The 25,545-nt window shown below is 36.5% G+C and overlaps 1 protein-coding gene across 2 annotated transcripts in view; it reads right to left on the bottom strand.

Moving 5' to 3' along the window:
- Positions 1–277: 277 nt before the first annotated feature.
- ALG6 (ALG6 alpha-1,3-glucosyltransferase) overlaps positions 278–25,545 on the bottom strand; it is a 41,130-nt gene continuing 15,862 nt past the window's right edge. The window contains exons 4-15 of one of the 2 annotated variants that reach the window (XM_054574166.1): positions 25,200–25,289; positions 23,694–23,782; positions 21,014–21,096; positions 20,290–20,354; positions 15,107–15,292; positions 14,403–14,538; positions 12,355–12,440; positions 10,570–10,654; positions 6,860–6,930; positions 4,876–4,944; positions 4,576–4,774; positions 278–566 (exon numbers count right to left, since the gene is read on the bottom strand). In XM_054574166.1, coding sequence (XP_054430141.1) covers positions 369–566; positions 4,576–4,774; positions 4,876–4,944; positions 6,860–6,930; positions 10,570–10,654; positions 12,355–12,440; positions 14,403–14,538; positions 15,107–15,292; positions 20,290–20,354; positions 21,014–21,096; positions 23,694–23,782; positions 25,200–25,289 — 1,357 coding nt within the window. In that variant the 3' untranslated portion in view covers positions 278–368. The remainder of the gene's footprint in view (positions 567–4,575; positions 4,775–4,875; positions 4,945–6,859; positions 6,931–10,569; positions 10,655–12,354; positions 12,441–14,402; positions 14,539–15,106; positions 15,293–20,289; positions 20,355–21,013; positions 21,097–23,693; positions 23,783–25,199; positions 25,290–25,545) is intronic. The other variant, XM_054574172.1, reaches the window with a different exon arrangement.

The following is a 25,545-nucleotide window of genomic DNA, read 5'->3' as shown; positions in this document are numbered from 1 at the left end:
ACTTGCTCTGGGCTTGGAAAATTCCCAGCAAAGCCAAGCTGTGAATCTAGGCTGCTAGTTCTGGGCCTGGGGCTCCCTGAGGCCAGCTGCTGCTTGTTGGAGAGGATTTAGGAAGTTGAGCAGCACAACCCAGAGCAGCCATTCATATGGAAAAGCAGCTTGGGAGGGCCAGTGATTTGGGTGGGGTGGAGTCTTCCCTAGGGAGTTTTCTTCCCTATAATTCCATAATTCTCAAGATGATAATTTTATTTATACATGGCAAAAAATCCACAAAATCTTTTAGTGCTGTTGACATATTTACATTTGGGGATATAGCTAGTTGATTTTCACATTTGGCACTGTTAACATTTTCACATTGGGGGATGTAGCTAGTTGACTTTCTTCTGATTTCTTCCACTTTTGGAATCCCACATGATTATAATGTTAAAATATACCAGGAAGAACAGAAATTTCAAGCAGGATACAAAACAAACCAATACAGAAAATAAGTCTGGGTATTTCTGAGGAGGATCCAGTGTTACAGTCATCAGCGTCAGAAGGACCATTGTGATTACTGACATAAGAAACTGTAAGGAGGAAAAAGAAGTATTAAGTAACATAAGTTAAATGTATTGAGAACACTCATTTATAGCTATAAATCAGCAGAATTGATGGGGAGGCTGGGGGATACAATGTCTTCATGATGGATCTCAACCTAGGTTGCCAGTTAGAATCAATTGGTGTTAAATATCTCTGTGCCCATGCCATACCCAAGACTGATCAAGTCAGAGTTTCTGGGTTAGGCCTCTGTATTTTTTTAAATTCTCTTAAGTGATCCCCATGTGTAGCAAAAGGTGCACCCACAGCGTGCGTCTTTCTTATACTTCATAGCGCCCAGGCACTGAAGAAAGTTACCTGGAACAGATAATATTGCTAGTCAAGGTTAAATTCACATCATGCTCCAGGACCCCAGGTCCCTACAGGATATAAAATTCTAAGCTAATCTAGGAACCCAGTTATGGAAAAGTTATCCGTGGCAAATGGAAAAGTTATACTTCATGCTCACTACACTTTCAATGAGCTAGTGCTGTCGTAAGCATGGTGGGGCATGTGCAAGAAAATGTCCTATGGCCTCAGAGAGTTTTCAATTTAATCGGGGGAATGCATGAACTAGTTAAATAAAATCACAAGGTCACATTTTATTAAATGCCAAAATGACGAGTAAAAGGAACTGCATTCACTCTTAACTATGTAGCTCTCAGGTTTCTCCTCCAGACCAGTGCCCTGGACAACAGAACTTCTGCAGGGACGGAAACGTCCTACAGCCGTGGAGGGAGGTGCTGGCCACGTGTGACTGCTGCGCATTTGAAATGCACCTGCTGCAAACGAGGAGCTAAATTTTGTAATGCATTTAATTTTGCTAAGTTTAAATAAATTTCTACACGTGTCTAGTGGCGACTGTATCGGACAGTTTTGCTTGACACTACGAGCTCCTTTAGGAGAAGGACCAGCCAGCTCTTATTTATTTTATCCTTATTACTTATAGTATATAAGTACACAGAAGCTGTTTAAGTGAATGTAGAAAGCAACAAGTAAGGAACAGTAGTCACTTTCATGAAGGAGACAGGACCCTAAAAGATGCTTTAATGGCTACACTATGAATAGAGAGTAATGCAGTGATCATCCCTGATGGAGAGTGGGATGCATGGGCGCCACCAAGGCTCACGGACAGGTAGGTACAAATGGCCGTAAGTGTCCTTCAAAGAAAGAATCCCCGAGTCAGCCTTGTGGGGAATGAAAATTTCTGAAGTGAAATCAAATTAAACTCAAGAAATATGGGACTAATTGAAATGTCATGGTACTGTGAACTTGAATACATGCTAAAATTCCCCCCGTTTTTAAACAAATTCTATCTATTACCCCTATTGTCTACTCCTATTTACAGCAAAGTTTCCAAAAAGAATTGCCTATGACTTGGTGCATCCAATTCTTCCAGTCATAGAGAACCCACACCAATTAGGCTTTCACCCCAACCACTCCAATCAAATTGCCCTGATCGAAGATCCATAATAACCTCCACTGCACTACCTCCAATGTTCAATCATCATTGCCTTACACGATCTCCCTGCAGCATCTGAAATAGCACAACACTCTCACGTCCTGGGAACACTTGGCTTCCATGGTACCATATTCCTGCTGTCTTCCCCTCTCACTAGTTAATCCCCCTCAGCAGCTTTGCCGGCTCCTTCTCACGTCCCCCATCTCTACGCACTGTACCACCCCAGGGCTCAGTGCTTAGTCTTGCTAACCTGCACTCACCCCTTTGCTGAATTCATTCAGTGACATGACTCATTATTATATACAAAAGAGTCAGATTACTTGTCTCCAGTCTAGACCTCTCCTCTAAATTCCAGATGCATATATCCAAATGCTCCTTAATGTCCCCATTTAGGCATCTAAAACTAAAAACACGTAAAAGCTATCTTCAATAAGATGAATGGCTGACTTCTCATCAGAAAACATGACAGCCACTAGGCGCGGGGATGGATGACATTCAAATTGCTGAAAGAAAATCCTGTTTCTAGCAAAAGTATCCTTCCAAAATTAAAGAGAAATGAACATAAAACAAAGTCCATACATTTAAAAATACCGAAATAGCACAAAGTATGTTCTCCAAACACATCAAAATTAGCTTACAACACAAAAACAGAAAGAAATCTGGTAAATCCCCAAATATTTGGAAACAACAAATTTCTTAATAATTCATGAGCCAAAGAATAAATAACAATGAAAATGGACTACATTTTTAACTAAATACAACATATATGTCAAAATTTATGGGATGCTGCTTAAACATGGTACAGGAGGGAATTTATAGATTTGAAAGGCTACGGGAAAATGGAAGAAAGCTGTCACATCAATCACCTGACCTTTAAAAAACTAGACGAAGAGTAAACAAAACCCAAAGCAAGCATAAGAAATAATAAAAGTAAAACCGAAATCAATGAAATAAATAAGCCAGGCAGAGAAAGACAAATATCATATGATCTCACTCATGTGTGGAATCTAATGAACACACTGAACTAACAGGCAAAACAGAGACAGACTCAGAGAGCAGGATGACAGCTCTGGGGTGGGGGGAAGTCAGAGGGTGGACGGACGGAGGAAAGAGGAAAAAGGACTCATAAACGTGGACAGCAGTGTGGTGATTGTGGGGGCAGGGAGAGAGAGGTATAAGGGGACTAAACAGTAATGGAAAAAAATACAATAAAAAATTATTAAATAAAAATAAAATATGTCAAAAAATAGAGAAAACCAAATGACCAGTAGTTGGTTCTATAAAAAGATCAATGAAACCAACAGACTAGCTAGGCTGACCAAGAAAAAAAAAGAAGGTACAAATCCCCAAAATCAGGAGCGAAAAATAGGTGTCACTTCTTACCACACAAAAAAATAAGTGAATGACAAAGGACTATTATGTACAACTGTAAGCTAACAAATTAGGTAACACAGATGAAACAGACAAATTTTTAGACACACCACTACAGCTGTCTCAAGAAATACAGAAAGTCCAAATAGACCTATAACAAAAAAATGGAAATTAATCATTTTTAAAGTCCCACAAAAAAAGGCCCAGGCACAGATGGCTTCACTGGTGAATTATATCAAATGTTGATAGAAGAATTAATATTTATCCTTCATAAACCCTTTCAAAAAGTAGAAGCAGAACACTGCCAAAATCATTCCATGAGGCAATTATTGATATTAACCCTGATACCAAAACCAGAAACAGACTTCGTAGGAAAAGAAAACTACAGATCAATATCCCTTATGAATATAGAGAGAAAAGTCTACAGAATACTGGCAAACCCAAACATCTGGCATATAAAAAGGATTGTGCATCATGATCAAGTGGGACTTAACCCAAGAATGGAAGATTAGTTCAACATACAATAAAATCAATGTAATATACCATATCAATAGAATAAATGGGGAAAAAAATCACATGACCATATCATTAGATACACAAAAAACATGACAAAATCCAACAGCTTTTCATGCTTTAAAAAAATAACACACTCAATAAACTAGGGATAGAAGAACGTCCTAACCAAATAAAGGCCATCTATTAAAAAACCCACAGCTAACATCATAGTTAAGGTGAAAAACTGGATGCTTTCCCCCTAAAATCAGGAAGAAGAAATGTCCACTCTTGCCAGTTGTATTCAACAGTGTACCAGAGATTCTGGCCAGGGTAATTAGGCAAGGTGTTAAAAATGAAATGGCAGACCTGATCAGCGTGGCTCAGTTGGCATCATCCCACAAAGCAAAAGATCACCAATGTGATTCCCAGTCAAAGGACATGCCTGGGTTGTGGGCACAGTCCCTGGTTGGGGCACGTGCAAGAAGCAACCAACCGATCAATGTTTCTCTCTCACATGCATGTTTCTTTCCCTCTCTACCTCCCTTTCCCTCTCTCTCTGAAAATAAATAAAATCTTTTTTAAAAGCTAACTATAATACAAAGCTATAGTAATCAAGACAATGTGGTAAACACATAAGCTAAGTACCATTCCTTAAACACTGAACAACTTACCAAATGTTGTATAATTCTGGGAAGAAATGTAAAACATGGAAGGTATTTCCTAACAGAAATGGAAAAAGATTTCAACTGTAGTTCTTCTTCTGAAGTCTTTTCAAATATTGAAAAGGAAGTTGCACAAGCTATAAAAAATGCCATCATTGTCACAATTGTGGGCATTAGGAGGTCATCCTTCAAAAGAAGAGGCAGCATACTGTAAGGGAAAATAGAAACCATAGTCACTTGGTAAAAACGTTTTAAATGAGTTTGTAAGAACTATACTGAAAATATTATATGGGAATTGGTTTGACTCACCTAAATGTTGACACAAGTAAAAACCAAGTAGACATAAAAGGAATTTCACTTAAAACTAAGCAGACAGGTCTAAAATGATAAAGAAAAAAAATACTTTAATCTTACAGAATATAATTTCAACTCTTACTCACAAAAAATATAAACACATTTTATGTCTTATTTTCAGGGAAGCTAAAAAGAAAACTAAAAACAGCCCAAGGTCTTCATACAGACTAATGACTCATTTTTTTTATAACTATCAATCCAAACTAAATGAGTCTAAATACAGAGAAGGTGTCAACTACTTAAAATGACTGGAAAAGTGCTCTTCCAGAACTCAGTCCAAAAAATGGAATATTCTTTCTCTGCCATACAAATAGTGGCTTTAAAAAAAGGATCAAATAAACAGATGTAAACACAGAAGGAGAGCTGCTTGATGTGTTTCACCATACTTGGTGAACATGAAATGAATCCCCAGTATAGCGGCTTTCACACTTCTTTTTTATGATCCTCCATGTTTCATAGCACTCAGCTAAGTTAAACACTAAAGTTGTAACAGACAGGATCATCATTTGCCACTGAAGAGAGGCCAACAGACGCAGAGAAGAACTATAATGGGAAAAAAGTTGATGATGGCAGAATAAACGAAAAGAGGAAAAAACCAATAGGAAGAGGCTACGTGAAAAGAGCAATAGCATAGGAACAGGAAATGGAATGCCAATAAATGGAGCCACTGACTTTACCGAAGAGCTGTTCAGGCTTGTAAGTGCAAACTCTGTGACCTTCTTACCACTAACACTTTGTCCCATTACCTTCTAGATTCAACTGTGATAATAATGCTCAAGAAGGGGACTAGCAGAGGACCTGATTCCTAGTCTCATCTCTGCCACTTACTTACTGTATGCACTGGAATAAATGATTAATTTAACCTTTCTTCTTATGTGTAATTGAAATAATAGTATTTTGCATTGTTAAGTAGTTGAAAAAACTCCTACGAGTACCATGTAGAATTTGGGGCCTAAGGGCTAATCTGAATGGTCAGATTACAGGTCACTGAATGGGCTGCCTTTCTATGGGGTAGGAATTCTAGGGAAAATACACATGCTTGAAAGCAATGCTTCTCCATAGGTCTATCCCTGGCATTAGGGATTTGTGTGGGCTCAGCCTAGCCTCACAAAATAGTGGTAACTCAGGTTTAGACTTGGGAAGGTGAAATCAAGCTGTCCTAGACTGCAATGATATTAGACTGTTTTGTTCAGAGCAAAGAAACCTTACACATAGGCCAGCCCACCTTACTATAAAGCTATGCACTGAGGTTTTAGTTCAAAGCTCCACCTTCCATTTGTCATTAGTCACTCTGTATATTATCTTCCACAGGAACCTAGCAAATGGGGTGAGGATTATAGTGGTTGTGGGTCAGGATTCAAGCATTCCAATGGGTTCTGGGAAAATATTGTACACTATTTTAATAATGGGATAATATACCCCTACCTGTCACCCAATTTCTGTGAAGACCAAGAAAAAAATTTTAGTGCTCCTAAGACAAAGTAGTCTGGTTAGAGACTGCTAATAGGGTCTAACCAAAGGTTTTAACAAAATAAACAGAAAGGAGGCAACCTATGAAAGCCCCTGCCGAGAGACAGGAGCGAGAAGAAGGCTGTTGAACAGGTACGGAAATGAAAAAGGCAAAGATGACAAACTCTCCAATCTGAGGAAAGCCTCTTTGGAAAACATATTTTTTTATTAGCATACAGAAAATATATGAAGAAACAGGAAGAAATAAGTATGTCAGTAATAATTTTATGAAGTATTTTCAGTTTAAAATACAATGAAGTAAAGTTGTAAAAGATCATCATTCTGGAAAAAATATGATTTAAGAAATAATTTTATGCGACTATGTAACATTTGTATAGTTGTGTTTTATATTCAGGTAATTATATGTAACAAATTTATAATATTATAAACACATAATAAATAATAAATAAAACAAAACATTTTTACTTACAATGATACCAAGAGAATGGACTTTTCATGTACGTGGAAAGAAAATAAAAAGAATGATAGTGCACAGGTAACCTTTAAGAAAAATGAGAAAATTGAGATATAACAATTTATAAAATATGATAGCAATTTAATTATGAATCTGAATAAAAATAATTTCAAGTAAAACTTTACAGTTAATGTATCTTCTTTCTAGAAGGAAAATATATACACAACACTAATATGCATATTTTATTCAAATATATAATCAAAATATTTTTGAAAAACCTGATTATAACACTATACTTAACCATCTAAAATAAACTCATTGATACTGTTATTAACAAACAAAACTACTAAGTACTTCAAACACAACAATTATAGCTTCATCCTCCTTTGGACTCTGACAATTCAAATTTAAAAGCATGAAGGACAAGAAGGTCAAAATGTAAATCTGGTAAAACAGATCTATTTCAGTGTTTTTAAAACATGCATTTCAATAAAATATTATTAAATCATGCATTCCCATAAAATATATCAAATGTTTTATAATCATTTCACTTATATAATACATAGGATTTCACTGGTATGTGGAATATAAAACAAAAAGGAACAAACTAACAAAACAAACTCATAGATACAGTCAACAGAATGGGAGTTACCGGAGGGGAAGGGAGCTGGGAGGAGGGAGACCCAGATAAAGGGGGTCGAATATATGGTGACGGGAGGAAACTAGACTTTGGGTGGTGACCATGCAATAGAGCACACAAATGTTGAATTATAAGCTTCTACACCTGAGAATTAAATAATGTTATTAACCAAAGCTACCCCAACAAATTTCATTTTAAAAGAAAATAAAAAGAAAAAAAAAAGAAATGAAACATGCACTTCAATAAACTACAGTAATTGTTTGTTATTTGGGGTTTTAAGTAAAAAACTACTTAGAACTATTTTCAGAAGCTTATGTTCTGAATATTAGACATCTATCTATATATATCCAATCTAGCTGTTCAAGCAAAAAACGTGGGTCGCTACCTTGTACCTGCTACACATCCAATCCATCAGCAAATCCCCTGCACCACCTCCTAAATACAGGACCCACCCACTTCTCTCTGCGGGGCCACCCGCACCTTCCTCTTGGACGACCGCAGTAACCTGCTCATGGGTAACGCTCTCGCCTCCCTCCCGTCCATTCCCCCTCAGCCACCATGTCAGATCACATAAATTTCCTTGTTTAAATTTCTTCAACTGCTTCAGTTAGAATAAAATCCACACTCCTACAGGATCTGGTCCTGCCTTCCTCTTCCAGTCTTACTGTCCCCCTCACGCCACACTGGCACTTCATACCCATGCCCATAAGGCCTCAAACATGCTAAATGCGTTCCTGCCCTAAGGAAAAAGTTGCTTCTATCAAGTCAGAGCCCAGATCTTCTTGTGGTTGGCTCTTTGTGGTCGGCCGCTCTGTTCTAGGCTCAATTACCACTTCCCTCGAAAGGCCTGCCCTTACTCAGCCTGACGCAGTGCCCCTCACCGTGTCGCACCTGCATTCTTTTCACACAGACTATTTCTTCACAGCCCTCAGTACTCCCAGCTTATTCTCTTGTTCACTGATGTAGTTTGTTTATTGTTCATTCTTCTGCCACAAACAAAAAAGGCCCCAAATAAGAGAGCAGGAATGTTAACTGTCATTCACTTACATGCCAGTACCTAGAAAAGGACCTGACACATTCAAGAGTGCTCAATAAATACTAGGTGAGTAAATTAAATAGAAATCATGTTGCTGCTACAAATAATCAGTATTCATATTATCAATTATCTCAATTATAGACTTATAATTAAAGACTCTATAATTAAAGACTCTATAATTATAGACTTATAGAGACTGGAATTGAGGATAATTCAATCTTCATTGAAAGGAAAACATTTTAATTAACATGAAAATGGTAAAGCTCTCAGAAGTATTCAACAAGAATTCAAAACATCACCAACAAAAATAACAAAAGTCATTAATATAAGTCTTTTTTAGTTTTTTAAACACAATGGCCTGTATTAAAACATAGCAAATAGAATAAAATTAGGAATCTCAGAGAAAGAAAATGTTTCTCTCTGGCTTTAAATCCCTAGGAGTAAATCATCTCTAGCACTGCCACAGTTACTCAAACTCTGAAATTCCATTCCATTATCTTAGAAATATACCTTTATTTAGCATGCTATTTCCTAGAAAAATAGCATAATCTTGTGTAAGCTTGCCAATATTTCAAGTTAGGCCTATTGAAGACATCAGAGCATTACTAACCATATCCCTCCTGTTCTGCGAGTCCTGTAGAATATTAACTATAAACGACAGTGTGCTCACAGTTCATTCACAGAATGAAATAACAGAAATCATCAATAAAAAGGTAATCAAAAAGAGGAGAAGAACATGAAACTATCTTTTTTACATGGTGGTACTCATGTACTTTTGAAATATTTTACTGGTATGCTACGTTCTGCTTTGCTTTTAGAATGCAATGCATATACGTGGCAGTCCCAGAACTGAAACCCTAATTTCTAAAATGTTGTCCCCTTGGCAAATAAAGTCCACGGACTTACTGTTTCCATAAACCAAATTTTCTTGATATATTAGAAAATATTTTTTATATGCCATTTTATAGGCCAAGGCACACAGGAACAAAATTCTAAGTACCATGGGAATATAACCTGGAGGAACTTGTAAACCCACTCAGAGAAACCCTAAACTCTAGGATTGGAACCAATGTATCTTCAAACTGGCACAAGTCATCTTCCTAAAACAGAAATCAGTTATTTCTGATTTCTGCTCTCTCTTGCCTAAAAATCTTTTTTGGCTCCTCTTGCACACAAATCCAGCTCCAACGTACTCAACCCGACATTCAAGCTTTTATACAACTTGATCCTATTTTTTTAGAGAGAACAGAAGAAGACAGAGAGAGAGAGAAACACCGATGTATGAGAAATACATCCATCAGTTGCCTCTCGCACGCCCACAACTGGGAACCTGGCCCACAACCCAGGCACGTGCCCCAACTGAGAATCGAACCAGTGGACTTTTGGTTTGCAGGCTGGCGCCCAATCCTCTGAGCCACTCAAGCCAGGGCGTGATCCTTTTTGACTTTTATCTCTCACTATATCCTCTCTTCAACACACACACACACACACACACAAATATTGCATTATTCAATAGCTGTTCTAGAGCATTCCCTATCATTCCTCACCTCTGTACCTTCCAACTCTTCCTCCTGTCTTAAATTCTCTTCTGCTATATAACCTCCTATTCCCAATCTTGCCCAGCTTTCAAAATTTGGCTCCAATCCCACTTGCCCTAAAAGGCTGTCTAACATCTGCACCCCAAGTACTTAATATCTCCTTTACCTGCACCATCATAGCACCTAATTTGTACCAAATAGAATGTAATGCCATCCTCTTAGGCACAAAATTGTTTAAGCATATGTCCATCACACTGTTTTCTTCTTTGTATTCCCTCATTGACTCATACAAAGCAGAACTTAAATAACTGTTGAATGAAAGTGAAAGATTCTAATTTCTCAACCTAGTGCCCAACACAGCACCTAAGTATGTCAGACACTCAGTAAATGTTCATCAAATAAATGAATGTCCCAATCCAATAAAGCTGTTCAGAGCAAGAAAATAATTATCTCTATTTTTAAAAGATCAGTGGCAGCAAGAATTAAGTACCTCAAGTAATGAGAAACTTACCAGAGTAAATCTGAATCCTTTGGGAGAGGGCTGGAGTGTTAATTTTATACATGCAGGAAGCAGGCTCAAAAATGTAAAACAAAAGCTTAAAAATGAATTTAAAAATATTTGTTATCTTTGTAGAAGTATATAGCTAAAACAAAGACTTTTTAATGTAAGGATCACATTACATATCAAATTAAATTGCTTTCAAATTAAAGTTTAGTTTTATTCTTTAAATTTAAGACTAAATAAGATTTAAATAAAATCCATACACTGAAATACGTCCCCTCTTTAATATATATGTGATTATATATAATATGGAACAAAACATTATAGTTTTAAATGCTACTTATGTTATTTCACTAGTTCATATCATCTATAGAAAAGATACAAAGATAGATAGCTAAACATCAATTCTCAACCACAGAGACAATGCCATATTTGTAACAGAAACATTCATTAAATGTACTTATAAGAGAAACTCTAATATTAGCAGATGTGGCTCAGTTGGTTTTAGTGTCATCCTATAAACCAAAAGGTTGCAGGCTGGATTCCTGGTCAGGGCACGTGCCTGGGTTGCGGATTTGGTTCCCAGTTGGGGCACTTCCAAAGGGCAACGATTGACGTTTCTCTCTCATATCAGTATTTCTCCTCCCCATCCCTTCCCCTCTATCTAAAATCAACAAGTATGTCTTCGGGCAAGGATATAAATAAATAAATAAATAAATAAATAAATAAATAAATTTCTCTTTCTCTCTGGCCTTAATTCACAAAACTTGATTATTTGATTTTCAAGCCCATGGAAAATCAAAAATAAACAAGTTAGAAAGGGAGCGGGAAGCTGCTAGAGCTTCTCCTAGGGATGGCTGGCAGGGTGGGAGATGGGGTAGGGCGGGAGATGGGGTAGGGCGGGGGGCGGGAAGGGGGGGGTAGAGGAAGAACTCAGTGAGCAGAGCCACCTGGAGCCATTAAATACCATGGCAAGTGGCCTTTGAAAGCCCTGGAAACAGGGATTACAACGCAACGCGGTAACGGATTTTCCCACCTGTGGTGACTTCCTGGCCTGTCAACTTGGCTGGGCTGAACTAGAGTCCTTGCTACACGGGCTACAAGGGATATTCTTGAAAGAACTGAAGGACAGAGGGAGGCAGCACGCATTTTGTAGTGCACCCACACCTTCCTTCACCCAACTATTCAAACACTTAACCTCGGTGCTGCGTGGAAGAGATTTTGCAGATCTAATAAAAGTCCCTCATCAGTTGATTTTTACTTAATCTACAGGAAGATAGTCTTGGGTACACCTGATTCAATCAGTTGGAAACCCTTTAAAGGCACTTAGTCCTTCCCTAAGCTCAGAGATTCTTAACAGCAGCTGGGTCTGAATCCCTCCTCCTTCCCCTTAAATCTGCCTTCCTGATGCTTTGTGGACTTCCAGTTCGCTTAGCCAGCCCCCACAACTGTATCAGCTATTTCCTCATAGCAAATTCGTACATGAGGGGACACACACACACATCTACTCATTCTCCTTCTCTAGTTGAACCCTCACTTACACACCACTGAAAATCACGGCTCTTCAGCGTAATGTTCAATCATGTTGAGCATATATGCTCTGTTTAAAGAGGAGGCAAGTAGGTACAATCCAAGATTTTCATGTAAAATATTTCAAATAAAAGAGTGTTGTATAGAGGGATGGGTTTACATTATGTGGAAAATTCCCTAATAATGCCAGATAGGTGAGATATTACCATAATACTTTTAGAGAAAAGCATATAAAACACCACATGCAAACTTTGTGTCTCTTACCTGATTATTATCTGGATGTGATGTGGCAAAGTATCCTTGATCTTCAGAAAGACACTTAAGCTGCACCAGATATTGGCTACTTTATCCTTAAAAGAGATTTCTTAGTTTTACATTCTCACATAATTGAAAGAAATATTAAACTCCACAAAGCACAGCCCGTAATCTCTAAATAAACTTTGTTCACAATTTTTATCACTAAGTAGATTAAACTTTCCAAGAAATGCATACATACACATACAGACCAGCATTTTTTCATTTCTTTGCAATGGGAGTTGATCTAAATGACTAGCCAGCCATAATCTAGATGTTCCCAAGAAATACTTAATATTTTTCAAAGAACAGCACACAATATCCCTAAATAATCAAGTTATTCATCTTTGGAAATTTTTCTAGAAATCTTTTGTTTTCCTAATTTTTAGAACACATTTTATGTGACCCGTTTTATCACAGATCTGAAATTATCTAATATAACTTCCTAGCTACTAGCAATGACAAGAGTTAATCGCTAATACATCAAGAAGTTTAAAAACATTAGCAGTTGTGCTAGGATCACTTTCAAAATTAAATTTGTAACTACAGCTCTCTGTTCCTGAAACCCATCCTCTTCACAGCTGCTTGACTCACAGCTGTGTACACAGGCATAACATCAAGAAAGTAACTGTCACTGGACAGCTGTACCACCCTGTTTCCCTCCGTCAGATCAAAGAAAATGCTCTTTAGATTTTGAAAGCAACAAGTAAATGGAAGTGACCAGCAACACCATCAAACACATATGATGCTCATTTTTATAATTATCATCATAAACGCCATTTTTGAAGTGGAAGGCAAGGCAAATAGCCAGGCAGCTCATGTGGAGAATTAAACTTATCTTTATGTAAGTGTTAAGGTAAGAAAAATAAAAAGAAGAGCACAATTTTCAAAGTTCGAATCATAGTTTTGCCACATACTAGCTATATGACCTGAGTTTTCTGATCTATAAAGTGGGAGTGATGGCTACCTTGGGGCTATTGTAAGAATCAAATGAAATCACATGTGAGGTATCTGGCACCTAGTAAGTAGAGATAATAATAGTGATTATGTATAATCATCAATATCAGCAGCAGCAGCATCTCCATTGACATACAAGTCACACACTCCTATTCCTTCACAAAACCAAACTCTCTTGGTCTCTTTCAAAATGCTTGTTCCATCCCCTTACAGATCCAATTTACATATTCAAAAAATAGGAAGATATGTATGCTTTTCTAATTCTTTTTAAAAGAAATGTTTATTCAAAAGCAAATTATCTATAAATATGCTGTCTCTGTCTAACTTTATTAAAAGGCCCTTTTGTTTCAGAAAAATGGTTTGTTTAATTTAATTACTAAATCTAAATCATCAAATTACCCATGTAATAAAAGTTTAACAAGAGTGATTAAGCTAGCATTAAATGAAATGAAAGATTCTCATTAAAAATGACTATGGATGAAGGTTATATTTATATATCTCATAAGGAATTATGAGGTCTTTCTGAAGGAAACAGGATTATTAGTTTTATAAATAATTTCCTAAGAACTAAAAGAGACTATAAGCCATTTTTAATATATTTATTGATTTTAAAGAGAGAGGAATCGGGGGGAGAGACAGAGAGAGAGACATCAATTAGTTTTTCCACTTATTTATGCATTCATTGGTTGCTTCATGCATGTGATCTAACTGGGGCTCAAACTCACCTTAGCATATTGGGATGACACTCTAATCAACTGAACTACCAAGCCAGGGCTGTAGCTGCAACTTATGCTGCCTTTCATTATGAACCCTATTTCATTAGAAAAAAAATGTATAATTGAAATATGGATCTTGTGATGGCATAAATATTACCTATGCATGTAATATACTAGAACATGCCAGTTGAGATAGAGGTCCTATACTGGATTAAATAGTTGGCAAGGAATGATTGCAAGAAGAGAGCAGCTGAAGTTACTATTCCCTGTGTGTCTTCTACAGGAAATCCCAGAGGTCACAGGAAAGGTAGCAGAAAGGGGTGAGAGGAGAGTTTTTGAACATGCCTCAAATAATCCACGATCAACTGGGAAGAGCCTTCTTAGAACCTGGAGGGCTTGTTCCTTTTCTGTAAAGAACGGCAACCAGCAGAGAATGAAGGAAGCCACAACAGTGCAAGCCAGCTTAATTAACAATACAAACCTAGAACAAAAAAAAAGGCAACCAATAAGACAAGGAGAGGTTAACACTTCTGAGAAATCAATCTGAATCTCGCTAAATATAGGGTAATGATAAATCTATGCCACCGATATAGGTTTTAGATAGGAGTCTCTTCAAATCAGAGAGAAGAAATTCAAAACCATTAAGATGTGTGCTTCTCCAACAAAGAAACTATCACTATCTTAATAAACATTTAACTTAGATGCCATTCCTATGCAGCCATGAAGAAAAATGTCAAATCAGGATGTACTTTCTAGTTAGTATACAGTCTAACATGCTCTTAAATGGATGAAATCCTACAACAGTACTCTAACAAACCAACCCAGCATAACTTCCAGTAAATGTCCATTGATCAAAATATTTTTTTAGTTAGGAAGATTTAAAATAACATAGAACATGACTTAATCTCTCTTCCCACTCCCTCCTTAGCCAACACATTAATAAGAAATCACCAAAAGGTACAGAGAAAGACTTACCTTATTCCAGGTAAGTCTACCAAATAAATTCTCTGAAGTAATTTTTTAAATTCTGGTATTTAAAAGCCACTCACCCTTTTCTTTTGAGACCTTTTTTAAAACACTTGCCAAGTAAAAAGCAAAAAAATGGCAAGGAGTGGTAAAGTTCCATCTGTTTATAATTCAGCGCTAAGCAAAATGCCAGTGATCCTAGCAGGTCCCAGTGACAAGAGACTCCAACAACACCCCACAAAGCCAAGCCAAGGCTCACAGAATTATATCTGTTCCTGTGTCAAGGAAATTATCTCCATAATTAAAAGTTGCCGATCTTGCATTTTATAGAGCGTATTTTTTACACAATTTTAAAATAATATTTAATGAAAGCTATTTCTAAAGATAAATTGAAAGTATTTAAGTATAAATTCAAATGATAAACATTTGAAATTATAAAGAATTGCCTCAAATATATTAAACCTTCTGTTAAACAGAGCAACTGATTTGTGTAGATTTAAAAGAACTCTGAAGAGTTAACACATATCTTTATTTATGCTAGACTACTTCACAGCTATTACTAAAATAACATAAAATCTAGAGGATAAAATGATGTTTCAAAAGTTTAAAAAAACACAAAATTTATTGGTATCACTATAATTCCTCAATAATATGCATCAAAAAGCACATCGATATATATGCTTACTTATAAACTAATAACATTGTTATATTACAACATCAAAATTAAACTTTCAGTTCAAAATGATAAGCTAAGCCCTCATGTTTACCTCATCTTCTCCCCTAGACCCCCTTAAAATGATAGAGAATTTTTAGACGTATAAATTCACAGCCGTAAAGAGAACGGGAAGATGGGTTACAACAGATCAAGATTTCAACACACGTACAGGAGACAGAAAGATAACATAAAATAGGATGAAAGAAGCCACAAGCACAGAAGAAGCTTAGACAAGCAAGGAGCCAACCTATCTTGCAAGCCTCTAGAGAACTGTGGAAGCACCAAGTAGGTTAGAGGGTTTGAGTAATATTTTGAAAAGAAAACAAGAGGATTAACTGAAAATCCCTAGATGAAGAAATCAAATCCACCTTAGCCTCCCTGAACCCCCACCCCCCGCAAAGATTATCTGGCAGCCAAACCATTTAGCCACCAGCTCCCCCCAGCCCCAGCACCAGGCAACAACAGAAGGAATATTTCTCCAAAGAAATGGAATAGACCACCTGGGACAGCTAGTGGGGAAGTTAACACTACCGTGCAAAGCTCTCCACAGTCTGAAATTTAAGGATCCCAAAGCCTACTGGCCAGCTCCCTGCCCACTTCAACTACAGTGGATCAAATAAATAAAGAGCTCACATGCAGCCTTTTCTTCTGTCTGACTCTTAAATAAGAACAGATACTCTAGGATCAAATAGGCATTGAAGAAAAAAAATAAGACCAAAATGAAAAGGGGAAAATATTGACCCTAGAAAAATGGAAGTAATTCAGACAACAGTAAGGGGAAAAAAGTAAGTTTAAATTTAAGATATGCTTAACAAAACAAATGAAATTTAATAGACGTGTTAGAGATAAAGAAAAGATAATCTTCCAAACAACAAAAAGACAAAGAGATGTTGAAGATGGAGATGAAAGACCTAACAACACCTGTCTAATAAGCTCCAGAAAGAATGAAGTGAGAAAATTATCAAAGAAATAAGAGAATTTCCCAGAACTGAAGAACACGAGTCTTCAAAATGAATGACCCATAGAGAGTCCAAAACAATTGTCAAAAACACCTAACACCTAAATAAATCATTGTAAAATTTCAGGGCTCAAAAATAAAAAATACTAATGATGTCAGTAGCAGCAGCAGCAGCAGAAAATAATAGCAATAAATACTTACACAGTACTTGGTATTTGCCAGGTACTGTTTTAAATGCTTTACAAACATTGATTCAATCCATTTGTAAAAAGTTTACAAAGTAAGGATTATTATTATTATGCTCATTTTACAAATGAGGAAAGTAAAGTACACAGTGGGTTAGAAATGTGTCACTGTAAACTGACATAATCCCCAAAAGCTTCAAGAGGTTGATTCAAATCACAGAGGAGATTTACCAGGTTAAAATGAAAACGAATGACAGTTGGTGAGGATGAACGCCTAGAACTTCTACACCATTGCTAACGGAAGTGTCAGCACAGCGTGCTTCAAAACCATTTGGAAATATGTAAAATTAAACATGTGTACACCCTGTAACTCAGCAATTCCACTTACAAAGATATATATTTATATGGGTACAGAGACATTTATAAGAATATTCATAGCTGCATACTCTAAGATAAAATATGATAAAAACTACAGATTTGACTATCTTTTGCAAGTTTTTTAACAGACACACATATTAATTTTATTACAACTAAAACAGATTAGCAACAAAAGGAAAAACTAGTAGTTAAGCAATCATATTGCTGTGAATTATGTCTTTTTGGGGGACAGATAGTAACATTTAATATATTAGAAAACAAATTGAAGAGCCATGTACAGATTTTTATCAACTTTTCTCCAAGATTTGTTTACTTGAATGTTCCTTATCTTAGTTATCAAAATTACATATAAAATCCACATAGTAAATTTTAATTATTTAGTTTCAGTTTCCTGAAGCTTCTAGCTACCACTGTTGGAGAAACAACCTGTTTTAAAACTCTTCCTCAACATAATAAAGACCATATATGAAAAACCTACAGCCAACATCATACTTAATGGGCAAAAACTAAAAGCTTTCCCACTAAGATCGGGAACACGACAAGGATGTCCACTTTCACCACTTCTATTCAACATCGTATTGGAAGTCCTGGCCACAGCAATCAGACAAGAAAAAGAAATAAAAGGCATCCAAATAGGAAAGGAGGAAGTAAAGCTATCATTGTTTGCAGATGACATGATAGTGTACATAGAAAACCCTGTAGACTCCTCCAAAAAAACTACTCAACCTAATAAGTGAATTTGGCAAAACAGCAGGATACAAAGTCAATATTCAGAAATCAAAGGCATTTTTGTACACCAGCAATGAAACAGAAGAAGAAATCAGAAAAAAAAATACCATTTGAGATAGCAACAAGAAAAATAAAGTACCTAGGAATAAATTTAACCAAGGAGGTAAAAGACCTGTACGCAGAAAACTATACAACATTGAAGAAAGAAATTAAGGAAGACACAAATAAATGGAAGCATATATCATGCCCATGGATTGGAAGAATTAATATCATCAAAATGTCCATACCACCCAAAGCAATTTAAGATTCAACGCAATCCCTATTAAGATACCAATGACGTATTTCACAGAAATAGAACAGACATTTCAAAAATTTATATGGAACCATAAATGACCCCGAATAACCGCAGCAATTTTGGGAAAGAAAAACAAAGTAGGAGGGATCACAATACCAGATATCAAGCTATATTACAAAGCCACTATACTCAAAACAATCTGGTACTGGCACCAGAAGAGACCCATAGACCAATGGAACAGAATAGAAAGCCCAGAAATAAGCCCAGGTCTATATGGGCAACTAATATTTGACAAAGGGGGCAGAAGCATAAAGTGGAGCAAAAACAGCCTCTTCAACAAATGCTGTTGGGAGAGCTGGACAGCTACATGCAAAAAATTGAAATTTGATCGTCAGCTGACACCATACACAAAAATAAACTCAAGATGGATAAAAGACTTAAATATAAGTTGCAACACCATCAAAGTCCTCGAGGAGAACATTGGCAGGAAACTCTCAGATATCCCACGCAGCAATTTTTTCACCGATATGTCTCTTAAGAGCAAGGGACATAAAGGAAAGAATAAACAAGTGGGACCTCATCCAAATAAGAAGCTTCTGCACAGCTAAAGAAAACATCAGCAAAATGAAAAGGGAGCCAACCCTATGGGAAAATATATTTGCTAATGATACATCAGATAGAGGTTTGATCTCCAAGATATATAAAGAACTCACTCGACTCCACTCCAAGAAGACAAACGATCCAATCAAAAAATGGGCAAAGGACCTGGGCAGATGCTTTTCCAAGGAGGAGATACAGAGGGCCCAGAGGCATTTGAAAGGATGCTCAGCATCACTAGCCATCAGAGAAATGCAGATCAAAACCACCATGAGGTACCACCTCACACTGGTCAGAATGGCCATCATAAATAGAGCAACAAACAACAGGTGCTGGCGAGGCTGTGGAGAAAAGGGAACACTAGTAACTGCAGGTGGGAATGCAGTCTGGTGCAGCCATTGTAGAAAGCAGTGTGGAATTTCCTCAAAAAGCTGAAAATGCAACTGCCTTTTGATTCAGCGATTCCCCTGCTGGGACTATACCCTAAGAATCCCAAAACGCCAATTCAAAAGAACCTATGCACCCCAACGTCCATAGCAGCACAATTTACAATAGCCAAGTGTTGGAAGCAGCCTAAATGCCCATCAGCAGATGATTGGATCAAAAAATTATCGTACATATACACAATGGAATACTATGCAGCAGAAAGAAAAAAAGAACTACTAAACTTCACGACAGCATGGATGGAACTGGAGAGCATTATGCTAAGCGAAATAAGCCAGGGGGCGAAAGACAAATACCATATGATCTCACCTATAAGCAGAACCTAACCAACAAAACAAAGATGCAAGGAAAATAAGACCAGCAACACTGAAAGGAAAAGAAACCAACAGAGACACGAGGGAAGGGCCAATCAAGGAACATATAGCAAGGACTCAATGACAAAACCAAAGTGGGGAAGGATTGAGGGATGGAGAAGGGGGAGGGGGCAGGGGAAAGTGGTGGGGGGAAGGCAGAAACAAATGCATTTGGAAAAATAAAAAAATTAATTTTAAAAAATAATAAATGAATGAATGAATAAAAGAAAAAATAAAACTCAAAAAACTATGAGATTATTTTTCCTTTCTCAGTGTCAGATAACATTTACAAAAGATAGAAGGTATGTAAACACCTTTTTCCAATTAGGACAGTATAAGTACATTTGGACCTCTTTTTCCCACTCTCCAGAAGAGCTAATCAGTTACCAAGCCAAATGGGTATGATAAAACAATTCTACTTTTAGGAAATCTTTATTTTACCATTTAAATAAAAGCTTCGTGAAGAGATTCTTAAATATCATTGTGAAAACAGTTTATACAAGCAAGCACCCTGACAAATAAGATATTGTGGAATGATAAAATTACACAAATTGAGCCTAGGTTTTATGATATGTAGACATTTGCCGTCATTTCTAAATTAGTAAAGGATACTGAAAATGTCCATAGTCAATGAGAATAAGGCCTGGATACAGCAATATGCATAATGCATTAGCAACCTGTAAAGAAAAATATTGTGAATGAAGAGAGTAATCTGTTACTTGAATCAAACAGGGTAAAAGTATAGTTTCATTTAATACAGTAGCAAAGGTTCCCCCTCTTTCCTTCTAGTTATCAAAAAATTTCATTTTTATAAAACAATTCTAAACACTACAGTTTTCATGGAGGTAATACCTCATGGATAGGATACCTCAGGAAAAAGAAAAAAATCACTAAAAGGTATCTGTCAGAGAAAGCACTTTAAGATACACAGGTCAGAGAAGTTAATCTAATGCTTGTACTTGTTAACACCAAAAATCACCAAAAAGAGTACTTGTTAACTGTGACTATGAGACGATATAACAGCTTTTCAAAATGCCTTTCAGTTTACTCATTCTCACAAGCTGACTCAGTCCAGATCCCCCATTAAGCAATAAATTCACCTGCTGGGTAATTCAGCAGTGTACAACTTACAGAATTCAGTGCATCTTATTACTATATTTGGGCATTAAAATAATTAAGGCGAGTTTATGTTTTCTAAGTGAAAGTAAATTGACAGAGGTATACAATTCCCTATTAGTATTTATTCCCAAAAGCATGAGTTCCTTAAGCTCCATACTCAATAGTTAAGCTAATAAAATATTTCAGAGGTGAAATGTCTGATTGTTTTAAAACTTACCTTTTTCTTAGTTGACGTTTCTTTTAAACAACAACAGTACAGAACCACTGCAGGTATATAAATCAGCAAATCAGCAATTAACACTGAAAAAAACAGGCAAATGATTTTAATTATGAGACCATCAGAACCAATATACAATATAGTATAGTACGGTCTCCCTCCCCCCATCTCTGAGTGGGAATTCTATTAACACAAGGCCCCCATCCGCTCTGGTCAAGTTCTTTACACGAGAGTCCTTTCTATTCCCTTCACCTCTGTCAAATTTCAACTGACATGGTATTATACAGCCTCTTTTCTTAATATTCTCTAACAAATTCACACATTAAATCGATTAGATGTATCCAAAATTAATTCTCTCTTTGCTCTGACTTGGATTTAACAATTAAGAATACTGAAAGCAAGGAAAGACAACCTTTTTAAATATCTGTATACTCCAAATTTTCTGGTGTGACTACCTCAAATGTGGTGATAGGTGCATAGAAATATTTTTAAACTATTACTTAAAAACACATAAACTTTTACTAATTAATACATATAAAGAACTTGAGAGGCCCAGGCGAGGAGGAAACTTAAGAAATGTTTTTACAAAAAAAGCAATTCATAAGTCTGAATGTCCTATCCTTTTAGACCAAAGAAAAACAAATAATGTACCTTAATTCCTTCAACAGTACAACACGGCTATCCAGAAAGCCTATTTTTTTTCTTGTACTATACAAAATACAGTGTCCAGAATAAGGTAAATGATAGAAAACCGTTAGTGTTCGATGCACGGGATCTGTCTTCTGCTCCACATGCCACATTTAAGATGACACTGACAAACTGAAACATTCCAAGGAGCACGACCAGAGGCCTCAAAATCATAATCGCATTCAGCAGATTGGTCATCTAAGAAATAACTAAAATATCTAAGAATGTCTAACCTGGGGAAATGGTGACTCCAAATGTCCAGGTATTGAGTATATGTGTATAAAGGACCAGACTTGTTCTATCTAGCTCCGGGAAACAGAACCTAAAATAACTAGTGGAGGCTCAAAATAAGAAGGAAATTCTTAATTATTGGGGCTCTCTAAAAATAAAATAGTCTCTAAAGATTGTAAATGCCTGCCCTGGCCAGATAGCTCAGCTGGTTTGGGTGTTGACCCAATATGCCAAGGTTGCATGTTCCATCTCTGGTCAGGGCATATACAAGAATCAATCAATGAATGTATAAATAAGAGAAACAACAAATCAATGTTTTTCTTTCTTTCTCTCTCTCTCTCTCTCCCCCCCTTCCCTAAAATCAATAAATTAAAAAAAAAAGATTGTGAATTTCCTGCAGATACAAGGGAGAACAAAAAAGCCAAAAACAAAAACAAAAAACTGGAATTATCTTCTGGAGAGCGAGCCCCTTGTAGCACAGGCTTCCCACCCCTAGGTGAGTGCTCCAGGAACCCATCAGAAACAGTAAGCCAGCTGGCTTTGTTGTGAAGCCTACTTTAGGCTTCAGTGATTTTTTTTCTGAAGACTCTCAACCCATTCGTGCATTTCATGAGTGATTTACTAGCGCGCCTGCCTTCATGCCGGGTGTGTTCAGAAGTTTTTGACCAAAACAGCATGACTCCCATGCCCCACCCTCCCTACTCACCCAATCTTGCCCTAAGTGACTTTTTTGTGTGTTTGTTTTCCCAGATTAAAAAGTCCCTAAAGGGAAATGTATTGCCAAAGGGGAAGAGGTGAAACAAAAAACAGCAGAAGCACTAAAAGGCATCAAAATCAAGGAGTTCAAAAACCGTTTTGAGCAGTGAAAAAGTCTCACTAGATGTATTACACCAAATGGAGAGTACTTTCAAGGTGACTTAAGCTTAAACAGGTAAGAATAAATACACAATCTTTTATAAATAAATTTCGGTTTTTTGGAGAGCCCCCCACCCCACCCCCCACCCCCCGCCCCATATAGGTATTGGCAAAAAACTAAACAATCCTGTGGCCAGTAAGCAGTTAAAACAGGATTAAAGGCCTCAGTGGGGACTGGGGAGAGGGGTTGGGGAGGGAAAGGCGTGCTCTCAGGCCTGAGATTCCATACCTGGATGAATAATAAAGGGTACAAACTCTACTAAATTTAGTCTAATTAAGGAAAAGTTCCAGGCTATCCTTAAAGTCTAAGTCACATAAAGCTTTTAAAGCAATCTAAGCTTATTACTTTCAACTCTTAGGACAAACACAATTAGTTCTCAATATTTGTTAAATGGATTATTTAATCTAGCAACAAGGCATAGCAACACAATGAATGATATAACACTGTAAAGTTTACTTTAAGAAAAAAGCTAAAGCGATTTGAAATTAGGATATTAAGCAACCGCCTAAACAACTAAAACTTCAATTTACAGCTATCTGACCTCAAGTGAGCTATTCATCTCACCTATGTTTCATTTTCTTCACCTTAAAATAGATAATAATAGTATTTACATCATTTGGGTGTCAAATTAAGTGGGATAATAAATGTAAACCACCCATAATTATTCCTTTCTACTTTTTCCTCTTTTAGATTACAAATACATATTGGTCATGCAATCTACCTATATATGTATATGTATAGTTGTATAGTCTTAAAATAAGTAGGAACAATAATAGAACCTTTTACCAGTTCATTCAAAAAAGTGTTTTAATCAAATTTTTCACTCAATACCTACTGTTCTTTTACCTGTTGCACGCATGAAGAGCTTGTGCGCCTGACTTTCATATCCACGGGAGGTATGGAGAGCAACCCAGGCTGGATTTATAATCTTTGCTCTGCAAATCAAAGTACATATACATGCACTCGCTTTATGCCCCATCACTTTTAGCAATAAGTACATCTGAGGACATATGAATCTATTCTGAGAGGTGCCACTGCTCTTATAAAGCAATAGAGTCAAGGCCTAAGCTTTAGTCTTATTATTTAATCATGTGAAACTGACTTAAGCTATACAACAGTCTGCCTTGCTCACTTCCAACAAAACCTTGTAATAACATGTTACTAAGAACCCTATCTTCACAATTCTTCCAGTGAAAAAACAATCTGATGTGTCACATTTCATTTATTAAACACATATTTTACAAGGAACAATATGCTAGTATTGACCAGAGGATCATGTTTTATACTTTATAATATTTTCAGTCATTGTAACAATCAGCTCTAATAGCTATTAATCATAAATCACTGCATAAAACTAAACATAATTGTTAAAATAAAATAAGCTTTCAATCACATGAAGTTATCCTGAACACTGCAAAATATAACTGATTATCATGTAGTCTGACAACTCGTTTTTAATCCAGGAAGCTAATTTTTATGAAATGTGAAAGAGTCAAACAAATAAGATGAGTTCAGAGGACACTGTGAAGAAGTCCCTCAAACTTCAGCTTACACAGCTCAGGTCTGACACAGAATAGCACTACAGAAGAGCTGTTTCTCCACCAAAGAGTAGTTCCTAAGCCTCTATAAACCATTCCATTTCTGTAAAGGAAGGAATTAACAATCCCAATCTTAAATCACAAGAAAAACACTAGAGTAATTCTAGTTTCTGACTAATTCTAGGTTAGTCAGAATACCATTTGGACCCATATTTTTCATTTACTTTGAGCCATTCCAGAAAAAAAACTTTCCCATGCACAACAAACCACATTAGATATATTTCTCAGTCATCCATGCATAACTGGTAACAACTCTGCTAGATCTTTGCCTTTCTTCTTATTATTATCATTATTATTTTAATCCTCCTCCAAGGATACGTTTACTGATTTTAGAAAGACAGGAAGGGAGAGAGACAGGAACATCAGTGCGAGAGAGAAACGTGGATCACGTGCCTCCTTCATGCACCCCGACCAGGGATCCACCCGCGTCCTGTGTACGTGCCCTGACTGGGAGTCAAACTCGCAAACTTTGGGTGGACAGGATGGCACTCCAATCAACTCGGCCACCCAGCCAAGGCTACATTTTCCCCTTTCTTCCTTGCCTGTCCTCTAAGTGAATTATGCAAATATTCAAACTCTGATAGTTAACTTTTTTACAGCCCAATTGTAAAAATATAGTGCTTTCTCTATAAACTATAATACAATAGTAGCTATAAACAATCTCTCTTCTATTCAACAAAGCCAAATCACACTGTTCCTTACTATATCTGGTAAGGATATAAATATTTAGTTACATTAAGAAAGAAGAACTTACACATATGCACATAAAAGACTGTGATAAGCGGTAAGAGGTGGATAATCCAATCCCCAATATAGTAAATTGTTATCACTGCTGTTAAAATACCTGGGGGAGAAAAAAAGAAAAAGCACCATTCCATTAATCAATATTCAGGACATAGACTTATATTTAACATCTCATCTAATTTAATTAAAATGAAAAGATATGTTAGATGAGTTAAAAAATCCATCCAAACTTTGTCTTTTCCCCTTCTAAAAATTTTTATGAACTCACAATTAAGAGTTGTTATTGAGTAGAGTAACTAATTAATTTATTGTCTAAACCAACATACTCTTGAGAGTGAAAGAGAAAGCTATCAACA

This window comes from Pteronotus mesoamericanus, unplaced genomic scaffold (genome assembly GCF_021234165.1).
Source record: "Pteronotus mesoamericanus isolate MK-2021 breed Mesoamerican mustached bat unplaced genomic scaffold, CSHL_Meso_final contig_105, whole genome shotgun sequence".
NCBI classification, from domain to species: Eukaryota; Metazoa; Chordata; class Mammalia; order Chiroptera; family Mormoopidae; genus Pteronotus; species Pteronotus mesoamericanus.
Note: the sequence above shows the minus strand (reverse complement) of the source record. Positions and strands in the feature narration are given on the sequence as shown.